The sequence below is a fragment of the Galeopterus variegatus genome, unplaced genomic scaffold, assembly GCF_000696425.1.
Source record: "Galeopterus variegatus unplaced genomic scaffold, G_variegatus-3.0.2 Scaffold319, whole genome shotgun sequence".
Lineage (NCBI taxonomy): Eukaryota > Metazoa > Chordata > Mammalia > Dermoptera > Cynocephalidae > Galeopterus > Galeopterus variegatus.
In genome coordinates, this window is record NW_007726430.1 from 71516 (window position 1) to 82336 (window position 10821).

Genomic DNA, 10821 nt, shown 5'->3' on the forward strand with positions numbered 1-10821 from the left:
GGGCGGCGCCTGCGTGCCCGAACAGGTCGGGGCGGAGCCGGCAAAGCCAGTGGGCGGGCCTTCGCGAAGGTCCCGCCCCCTGCCGCCGCGGCGCACTTGTGTACGCGGCCGCCGAGGGGGCGGGGCGGACGGGAGACGGTGGCGGGGGCGCCTGGAATAAGCGCGGGAGAGGCTGGGGCCGGAGCGCTCTTTCGTAACGGAGGCGGGGCGCGCTGTGCGCGAGAGGAGCGGGAGGGGTCGCTCACAGACCGCAGCAGAGGGGCAGGGGACCACATGCATATGAAAATGAAAGGGCGGGACCAGCGGAAAGGCTGGAGTATTTGCATTTGCTTGAGGGGCGGAGCCTATCACTCCCTCGCCAGGGGGAAGGTGCTGCCCCTTTTCCTTCTCCCCCTTCCCCCAAGGTAACGCCAACGGGTCACTTGAACTGCAAACCCAATATTCCTGCAAAGCTGCAGAACTCGGGGTGGGGGAAGCAGACCTAAAACATGTAAGAAGTCCTGGAAGGCGAGGCAGATACGGCCCGGACGGAGAAAGCTCAAGGTCACTGCGGTGACCGAATGAAGGTCACGGGAAAGGGCGGGGCCACGTGCGTCCGCCTCACGCGGTCAGCCACGCACTGACTCACGGACCTTGCTCAGACTCTTTTATTTCTCTAGGGCTCAGATTGCACGAGGATGGGGTAGGGCTGGGGTCTGGGGACCGGACAGGGCTTGGGGCTGGGGTCGGGCCGCCGCTCGAGCCCACAGAGGTGCTCTTAGTGCACTTTGACATTCAGCCTCTTGTTCCGGCGCCTTCGGAGCGCCTCGATGTATCGCTGCAGCTCCTTGGTCATGAAGTGTTCCCCGCCGATCGCCGACTGGTAGCCTAGGAGGAGGGCAGAACTCAGCTCAGGGCACTGAGCGGAGGCAAGGTCTCCCCACAAGCGGGCGCTGCATGTGTGATTCGAGGAACCGCAGGTGATTTGGGGTGGCAGCAGAGGTGGGCGCTCGGGTCTGTGTCAGCGTGGGGAACTTTGCATCACCAGGGTGCTGAGTGTTAAGGTAGAGGATGGATGAGAACAAGACCAGAGAAAATGTTGCCGGCCTGAACTAGGGCGGTGGTAGCGAGCAGCTTTGCGGCCATCTCCTGGACCACACACTCTAAGCCATCAGCTGGCCCTTTCTCTCCACTGGACGTTCATATCATAAGCAGGAGAAGTTTACCCAAAAAATCCACTGCCAAAGGGCTCCTTACAGCTCCCCCACGCGGGAGGGAGCAAGGCTACACAAAGGCTGTCATCCCATTGGGCAGGTGGAGAAACAGCTCAGAAAAGCTCCATCAGATGGAGGGGGCTGGGCTATAGCTGGAGCCCAGGCTTCTGACAGCCACCCATGCTCTCCCCACTGGGCCTTCCTGTGCTCAGTCCCTTAACTTTTAACTTTTGTGGGGCCCTTGGAATAATTGTAAGTGCTTAGGCGATCCGACAAGGCATACACATCCTGAAGCCCCACTCTCCCGGGCCCAAGCCCTGCAAAATCCACCAGGATCTCTTGTGGAAGCTGGGGTGGGGTGGGATGTTGGCTCACTCTGAAGGGCTTTGGTGAGGATTTCCAGAGCTTCATTCTCCATGAGTTCCATCAGGGGCAGCGGCAGCTGGAGAAGCAGCAAGAAGCTGCAAGAGGCTCAGGCGTCCAGTCCAGGGGACCCCAGTTCTACCTGCAGCTGAAATGCCCCCCTTGCTCCCAGCAGCCCCAAGACCCCCAACCAGCTGGACCTCCACCCTGCAAATGACCCCCACCCTCTCACTCCCACAACTCCAACCTACCCATCCCCCACCCTACTAACCCTCCACCCCCAGCCCTGTCTCCCTGGGCCCCTCCAACCCTGTTCTGCTGTTCTGCCCAGTAGGCTCGATGGGGGGTGTACTTCGGGATATTGAGCGATGACATTGAGGAAGACTTTTCTGGGAGAAGGAAAAAGAGAGGTCAGTCATCTGCAGACTTCTGGGTTTCTCTGGAGCAGAGGAGATGTATGAGTAGGCACATGGGAGGAAATGGTGTTCAGAGACCAGCTCCAGGTGCTGCCTTAGTGGGAGGTAGTATAGAACCCTGGTTACAACTCTGGGCTTTAGAGTCCCACCCACCTGGATTCCAGTTCTGACTGCCCCACTGTGGGAGACTTAAAGCCAGTCACTGGGGCCGGCCCGTGGCTCACTCGGTAGAGTGCGGTGCTGATAACACCAAGGCCCCGGGTTCGGATCCCACATAGGGATGGCCGGTTCGCTCACTGGGTGAGCATGGTGCTGACAACACCAAGTCAAGGGTTAAGATCCCCTTACCGGTCATCTTTTAAAAAAAAAAAAGCAAAAGAGTATACAACTTTCTTTATAGATTAATGTGTCCCCAGTTAAACATGCATCTTTTGAAAAATTATTTGCGTGTCAGTAATTATATTTATTCAGATGAAATTGTTTATATGTCAAGTTCACAAGAAAATGCTTCCAGTGAGATAGTATTTACAACTTTCCTTTAATTTCTTAGAAGTAATCGTTTTTACATTTAACTTCTACAAGAGTAATATATTCCTTTATAGATTGATTTGTCCTCAGTGCAAAAAGCATCTTTTGAAGAATTATTTCCATATGTCAGCAATTATGTTAATTCAAATGAAATTATTGCTGTGTCAAGTTTGCAAGAAAATTCTTCAAATGAGGTAGTATTTTCGATTTTTTCTTCAATTACTAATTTTGTTGTATTAAATACTTTGTATGTAAAATACTTTAAGAAATCTGTAACTCAGTTGAGGCAAACCTCATCTACATGTGTGTCTTCATCTGTAAAATGGGTTAATAAAAGTGGCCCATCCATTGTGGAGGCTGTGAAGTTTAAAGGGGATAATGCAAGGGAAGCCCCGTGCCTGGGACATTAGCAACCATTCAATATGCGGCAATTGTTATGTTAGCGGTTCCAATTCCCTGATGAAGGGGTTGGGGGGTGCGAAGAGGGAGAGGCAAGTCCTAAACAATGCCCCGCATGTTAGCTGCGTTGTTAGAGCCTGCTGTTGTAACACCGAGATTAAGTGTTGGGATCCCCGGACTGGCCAGCCACCAAAAAAAAACAACCCAAAATAGTAGCCAAAGACTGAGTAAAAGAGATACCTCCTCAACCAGAGCAAATCCTCAGACAGAACTAACTCCCTCCTTTTCTCAACTGGCCCTAAGATTCCATGAAGAACGCAGGTGCTACCGCGCTGCCTCTGCGCGTTTCGTGCGCGTCTCAGGCTCGCGGTGCCGAGAGAGGCCGGTAGGGGGCGCTCCAGGAACGTCTGCTTGGTTTAAAGCGTGAACGTTTCGCTCGGGCACCTCTCAGGGAATCCTAGAAACTTGGATCCTATCAGCTTCCCCCCGTTTAACAACATCGGAAATTGAGGCCATAGCCAGCCCCCTGCCCTGTGGGCGCCCACGGCCTGGCGAGGCCACACTGACCAGACTCGCTCTTGGAATCGTCGTCCCCCTCTAAGAGGTTTTCCAGGGAGCCACCGCGGTGCAGTTCCCGCTCCAAAAAGTTGCGCTCGTCCAGGTCCCCTGGACTGAGGTTGAAGTCCTCTCCATCGTCCTCCCAGAGATCCTTCTGGTCGGACCACCTGCGAGTCTTGCTCACTCCGCCTTCCCCGTCGAAGTCCTCGCAGACGCCGGCCAGCGGCAGGTTCAGGTGTGACTGCGACAGCGTGACCGTGGTCCACAGGTTCCGAATGTCGTTGCTGTGCGGGCTCGCCCTGTCTGAGCCACGGCGGTCCGGTAACTCGGGCGACACCTGTGGGCCACATACAACGAGGCAAACCAAGGGTCGCGGGGAGCTGGGGCGGGAGGGAAGAGCAGGCTGGGGACGGGGACCCTGAGCCGGGCCGCGCTCTCTCATCCCCACCCCCAACCCGCAATATCTATGCTGGGGCTGGAGTCGCACGTCCCATCTTGGCCGATTCGGACGCCGGACCCTCCCCGGTCGCCTGCAGGCACACACGCGGGCCTGAGCACAGCCGAGAGGGCCGCTACTTGACCGACACGGGTGCCCAAGGGCCCCCGACCTGGGGGTGTCACAGGAGGCCAGACGTGCCCCTGCGGTGGCCCACGGACAGCACTCCCACCCCGCTCGCGTCCCCGGAGCGCGCACGCCCGCAGCGGTGCAGACTTTTCGTTTATTGATGCAGACTTTGAGGCACAGTCGTGAGGTGTTGTGAGGGACAGCCCTGGGTGGGACAGCGACACAGAAAGCCTCGGGGGTCTGAAAATGGATGGCAGTGAGGAGAGGGCCAGGGGCGGGAGGTGGTAGGTAGGTAACCCGTAGCCTCCAACCCAGGCTTTAGTGGCATCGGAAGAGGGCTCTTTGGTCAAACAAGCCGAGCATGCCGGGGAGAGGGCAGGAACGAAGCCCTCTGAGAGGCCCTGGCCGGGGGTCTGTCCCTACACCGGCGCGCCTTGGTCTCGGGGCCGCCCGGGGGCCCGGGGCCGCGCAGGCTTCCTGGAGGGGTTGGGGCGGCGGCGACCCCGCGGCGCGGGAGGCAGCGCACAGCCGCGCTCGCTCTGCGTGTCCGAGGACTCGTCGATAAAGGCCAGGTTCTCGCTGGGGTAATCCAGGGCTGAGGCCGTGGGCGGGGAAGGCGGCTCGACCTTCTCGGGGGGTGCAGGGGACCGCGGCCTGCTGACCGGCTGCGCTGGACAGGGCGGTGGAGGCAGGAGTGGCTTCTCCTTCTCTGGCGGCGGGGCAGTGGGCCCGGCTCGCTGGGTCACCCGTGCGGTCACTGTGCCAGTCCAGCTGGCAGCCTGCGCCGTGAGGCCGCCCATCTGCGCAGGGAGGAGAAGCAGTCCTCGACCTGGGGTCCTCGACCGCCTCCGCAACCCCGGGAGCCTGCCCGTTCACCAATCAGGCATCAACCCTCTTTTCCTCCGGGTCCTCCAGCCTCAGCCAGCCGGAGGACGAATGGGCTCCTCATCGCCTCAGCAAGCTGTCCCCTCCTCCATGAGCACCGAAGTGCCCCCTTCTCCAGGAGCCTTCCTAGAAAGCCCCAGTTTTATTTCAGCTCTCCCTCCAGTTTACAAACTAAAATTGTATCCGTTCTTTATCTGGAATTCACATTGAACTGGGCTGTCTGCTTTGTTTTTTGTGGGGGGTTTGTTTTGTTTTGTTTTGTGTTTTGTTTTTTGCTTTGTTTGTTTGTTTTGTTGGGGCTGCTGGCTGGTATGGGGATCCAACCGTGAACCTTGGCGTTATCAGCACCACACTCTAACCAACTGAGCTACTCAGGGAGCCCTGTCTGCATTGTTGTTGTTGTTGTTGTTGTTGTTTAAAGATAACCGGTAAGGGGATCTTAACCCTTGATTCGGTGTTGTCAGCACCACGCTCTCCCAAGTCAGCCACGGGCCGGCCCCGTCTGCATTTTTATTTGCTAAATCTGGCAACCCTATCCATGAGGGCAGAGGTGGTGGAATCACCGCAAACCTGAATTTACCCCTGTCCCTGGCAGGACACACACAAGGAGGGGCTCACTCAGTTCTTGCCTTGAGGAGTGCACACTCCGGTAGGAGTAGCGGGTAGACTGGCCAACCCGCTGCTAGGGTACAGAGCATTTGCGCCACAGCGCAGGTGCAGCGCCAACCCGGGGCGCATACCTCTGCCCGAGTGCGGCGGGACACTACTCGCAGCCAGTTCCCGATGGTGGTGAGCACCGAAGCGAAGTAGGCCAGGCCAAGCAGGATCCAGAACCACACGAGCGGCTGGTAGGCTGGATAGTCCTGCTTGGGGTCGGCGCCTGGGATACCACCAGGGAAAGTGGAAAGAAGTTGACTGTGGGGCAAGCCTGTGAGCCACTGCCCCTCTTCCCAGCTAATCGAGAGGACCCGCCTTCCCCAGGATAAGGACTTCCCCAGGATACTCCAGCGTGCATGAGTTGAAGGTGTGCAAGATGAGAGTATGCAAGAAGGGGTGTTCACGAGCAAGAATGTGACACGTGTGAGGGGTGCGCTTAATATATGCGTGAGCATGCATGGAATGCAAGCATGCAAAAATGTAAGTGCATAAGGTGTCACATGCGAGCGAAAATGTAACGATGCATTCCAGGATGATGTAGGGGTTGAAGAAATCATGTGTGAGTGTGCAAACACCACGTGGAATGTGAAGGAAGAGGTGAGAGTGCAGATCCCCTGGACAGCAATAAAGCAGATATAGAAGTGCAGCACAAGAAGAGTGGCCTCACCGGCCACATAGTCGCCAAAGCCCACAGTGGTGAGCGTCACTATGACAAAGTAGATGGCCTCCAGCTTGCTCCAGTCCTCCATATAGCAGAACACGAACGTCGGCGTGAGAACAAAGAGCAGGCAGCCGATCAGCAGGAAGAGCATCGCTGATAGCACTCGCACCAGCTCCGGTGGCACATGCCACTTCTGCGGGCAGGGGCGGTAGGCAGGACCAAGGAGACACCAACAACCTCCATACCCCACCCTCACCCCCCACCCCTCCCCGGGAGCTTTCGAGAGAGGCTCATGCAGTCCAGGGGCGAGCTCATGTGCCTGGGTCATAGGGAAGGGTATCCAAGCCCAGCACAGGGCATGGAGCAGCTCACCAGGAAGATGGCTTCGATGTGGCCAATGCCTCGGCGCAAGGAGGAGCCCAGCCGGTCCCCGACCCCTGCCAGCAGGATCCCAAACAGTGGGATTCCCACTAGTGCGTAAAAGATGCAGAAGAGGCGCCCAGCATCTGTGCGCAGGGCCGCGTTGCCGTATCCTGGGCAGAGGGGCAGTACAGGAAGTCTAGGGGCCACCGGGCAACCCCTACCTCTCCCTGCACCTTCCCCCAAGAGGAAGCTCCTTGCCCCCCTCCACATTCCCCATCCCCTCCCCCACCAATTGTGGTGATGATGGTCCCTGAGAAAAAGAAGGCGCTGCCCAGGTCCCAGGCTGAGTGGCTGTTGTTACTGGTCGAGTTGGTTTCTGGGTTTGCACCCCCTCCCAGGGCATCAGCCACCTCCTGCAGGACAAGGCGCAGAAGGAGGAAACTCAGTCCCTCCCTCCTGTCCTGACCAACTCCCTGCCCCTTCAGTCTCTGGGGTGATTCCCTCCCTAACCCTCCCAGCGCTCCCTTTCCTTCTGGTCTCCCTGAAGGGAGTCCCTTACAGCAGACAACCAAATTGCGTGGCCCAATCCACCTGCAGGCACGTTTGTTTGACCTCTGCAATGTTTTAGAAACATTTATCTACTCCCTAATTTCGCACAACAGATTTCCAGTTTTACAGTGGTCAGGAGCACAGACTCTGGGACCAGACTGCCTGTGTTCAAATCTCGGTGCTTTGTGATGTTGGGCAAGTTAACTCTCTGTGCCTTGGTTTCAGCATCTACCAAGTGAGGATGGTAATAATAGCACCTATTTCGTAGATTGTCATGAAGAGTTAAAGCACTTACAACAAAGTAAGCACTGTGTATGTAAATAAGTTCCCACGTGGTGATACCGCCCTGTGCTTTCTCGCTTTCCACAGACCCCCGCTCCGGCACCTATTTCGTAGATTGTCATGAAGAGTTAAAGCACTTACAACAAAGTAAGCACTGTGTATACAAATAAGTTCCCACGTGGTGATACCGCCCTGTGCTTTCTCGCTTTCCACAGACCCCCGCTCCCATTGCCCTTATGGACATTAGTTTGGGTATCTTTCCTTAGGAAATCTAATGAAAGTTAGGCACTCTCCCTCTAGGGAACTTTAGGAGGTTCATACACACACACACACACACACACACACACACACACACACACACACACACACACACACACATACCACACATACACACCCTCCACCCCGCTCAGGTCCAAGCCCTGTGCAATATAGTAGGTGCTCAATAAATATTATTAAATAAGTGAAATATCTATGTGTCTGCCCCTCTTGCCAGCCTGCAGGTCCCTCAGGCACAGGATCTGTGTTTTGAGAGTGCCTGCCCTAGGCAATACGAGGTCAGAGCATAGGGAGGAGGACTTGCAGAGGACTTCCCTAAGCAGCACGGAGCCAAGGCACAGGGACAGTGTCTGTGCGGAAGATCATAAACCACCTCTTTCCTCCCTGACTACAATCCTTGGCTCCCTGCTGTCTGTAGAATAGAGTCTAAACTCCCCCAGCCCAGCATTCAAGCCCTTTTTCAAACTGGTCCCAACCCAGTCTTTTCTTCTGGGACTCCCATTTTGTACTCCAAGTTACAGCAACCTTCCCCCCAGATTTTCTGAGACGATTCTATTTCCTGTAATAATAATTGTTTAATAAAAGCAAGAGGTGAAACATCTGATTAAAAGTGATTTAATTTTTATTTTGCAACACTTTTCCAATAAATTCACTGCTTAGGGGGAAAAAAATCCTTCGTCATCCTGTGTGTTCTAATTTTTGCTTCAAATGACTGTGCATCTGCTCACTCCAGATTCTGCAAAACACTCCAGAGCTTTCCAGCTTCCACGCCTTTGCCCATGCTGTTCCTCTGCCTGGGAGTCTCTTGCCCCCAATGTCTAAAACTTTACCCCTCTCACCTGGCACATTTCAACTACCAGCTCTTCCCAAAGGTCCCTAGCATCTCCCTCCTTGGCCCTCAGCACCCAGAACAGGGCCCAGCACACAATAAATAGGTGCTTAACAAAGAAGGAAGTAAGGAAAACTCCCTTTCTACTGTATCCTACAGTGATGTCTGTCCATGGATCTGTCCCCTTGTCTAGATGTAACATACTCCAGATCAGAGTCTGTATCTGCTCCACCCCAATATCCATTTCACTACTCACCCCGTGTATAGCAGTACAACCCTAGCACACAGTAGGTGCACAATTGCTGCATGATTTATTAAATCAAGAAATAAATCTTACTGTGAAAGAGAATAAAGCAGCTTTCACCCACCCTCCTAGGTCCTACTCCTCCTTTTCTTTCTTATCCAGGAAAAAAGCAATTCCATTGTGAAGATAAAATAGGTCAGATTCCCTCCCTCCCTCTGCCCCGTGGTCTGGAGAGACACACTCTCCCCCCAGGCTTCTTTGAGCCTCCTCCAGCATTCTGAACTGTTAGAGATAATATTGGATCACTTGCGTTCTGGCCCTATCCCACCCTCATCTGTGCCCTGTGTACTACACCTTGGGAATCAGCAGGAACTTGGAGGCCTCCATGCCAATGGCCCCTCCCTCCACAAAGAAGAGGCAGGGATCAAGAGATACTCTTCAATAAAGTAATCAACATTAATTTGTTAAAGGTAAACCTTTGTTTTTTTATATAACAGTGAGTCAGATATCAGAGAAAGCGACAGAGGTGCTTGCCTGACTGTACCCCAGAAGTCTCAAGCTCCGTCACTAGATAGTCACTAGACAGAGGCTGGCCAAAAGTGCCTCTGGGAAGCCTGACTCTGGCCCCATCCCTGACCAGCCCACACTTCCTCCACACACCAGAAACATGTGTCCTGGGGGAAGGGGTGGCATCATGGTGGCATGGACAGGCTTTAAGGGATCCTGGAACCCTCCAAAATCATCTGCACACATTTCCAGAGGGAGGGGTGCCCACAGTATTCTCGGGCTTCTCTAAGGCATCTGTGACTCCAAAAAAGTATAAGAACCAGTGTAGGTAGGGTTGCCACATTTAGCAAATAAAAATATTGCACAGGATATACTTATATAAAAAAGCATTCGTTGTTTAGCTGAAGTCCACATTTAACTGCTCATCGTATCTGGACTGTATCTGGTAACCTAAACCAGCGAGTTAGACCTGTGCAAATAGGACACATCACATGTACAATAGCCATTCATTCATTCATTTTTCCTTCGTTCAACCACCATCACACACTGAGAGAGACATTCTAGGAGCACAGTCCTGTGCCAGGCATTAGCAAGGAAAACAAATGATCCCTTCGGTGCCATACTGAAAACACAGAGGCCTGGATCCCAGCCACTGCAAACTGTCCTCAGTGATACCGGTCTGGAAGCAGCAACCCAGCACAGGGCCCCACTGCCATGCAGCTAGTGCTAGGGGGTCATGGGTGACTGTGAAAGGGGCTCTGGCTCACCCACGCACCTTGATGAAGAGCCCCAGCTCCTGGTCGCTCACACAGGGATGTGCCCTCAGGAACTTCTCTCGGACCTCCCCCAGCTCCCTCTGGGCCTGCTGCTCGTGGGGCTGCTCCAGGGCCTGGAACACCAGGGCACCAGACACCAAGTAGAGCAGGACCAGCGCCAACAGTGCCAGTAGCGTGGTGCCGCGCATGGTGCGCCCAGGGGCTGGGCCAACTCCACTGCCCGCCTGGGGAGACCGAGCAGGGGGCTCCTGGGGAGCTGCGGTCACTGCGGGCAGAACCAGGAGCGCTGGGATCAATAGGCTGGCCCGACGTCCCATACCCTCCTCTTTGATTCCCTACACACCCAAAGGTCCTTGTAGCTGCCAGCATTACTGTCCACAGATGTCCCCCCATCACATGCCTCTGGCTGGACGCTTGGTACCAGGGCATACCCACTGCCCCCCGCCCATCTTCAGCCTCCCCCTTACCGCCACTGCCTGGCCCTCAGGCCCTGTCCGGGACTCCAGGGTGTGACAAGAGAAGAGCCCACCAGGGAGGGAAAGGGAGTGGGAAGGAGAGAGACTGAGCCCACCTCGGGAGGGGCAGGGAGAGCGATGTGTGCGGGGCCTGGCGGAGGTGTGGGGAACCTGCTTTCGAGGAGGGGGCTGCGGGGGCGCGGAGGCGCGCGGAGAGCTGGAGGACGGGCCCGACACCACGCAGGGCGGGGACGGGGGATGGCGGGTCCTGGCTCGCCCGCTGCGGCTGCGGCAGCATCTTCACCGCTTGTCCCT

At 55.4% G+C, this 10821-nt stretch overlaps 2 protein-coding genes across 3 annotated transcripts in view; both read right to left on the reverse strand.

Moving 5' to 3' along the window:
• Positions 1 to 632: 632 nt before the first annotated feature.
• TEX40 (testis expressed 40) lies at positions 633 to 3899 on the reverse strand. The gene is made up of 4 exons (XM_008567453.1): positions 3467 to 3899; positions 1866 to 1945; positions 1569 to 1635; positions 633 to 867 (listed from the first exon to the last, which is right to left on the reverse strand). Exons 1-4 carry the CDS (start codon positions 3897 to 3899, stop codon positions 758 to 760), a joined length of 690 nt encoding a protein of 229 aa, XP_008565675.1. The 3' UTR covers positions 633 to 757.
• A 238-nt stretch (positions 3900 to 4137) lies between these two features.
• Positions 4138 to 10821, reverse strand: part of KCNK4 (potassium channel, subfamily K, member 4) — a 7846-nt gene continuing 1162 nt past the window's right edge. The window contains exons 2-7 of one of the 2 annotated variants that reach the window (XM_008567412.1): positions 10051 to 10316; positions 6878 to 7001; positions 6598 to 6758; positions 6232 to 6418; positions 5648 to 5787; positions 4138 to 4822 (exon numbers count right to left, since the gene is read on the reverse strand). In XM_008567412.1, the coding sequence (XP_008565634.1) occupies positions 4442 to 4822; positions 5648 to 5787; positions 6232 to 6418; positions 6598 to 6758; positions 6878 to 7001; positions 10051 to 10239 (1182 nt within the window). In that variant the 5' untranslated portion in view covers positions 10240 to 10316 and the 3' untranslated portion in view covers positions 4138 to 4441. Of the gene's footprint in view, positions 4823 to 5647; positions 5788 to 6231; positions 6419 to 6597; positions 6759 to 6877; positions 7002 to 10050; positions 10620 to 10821 lie in introns of those variants that run through there. The other variant, XM_008567411.1, reaches the window with a different exon arrangement.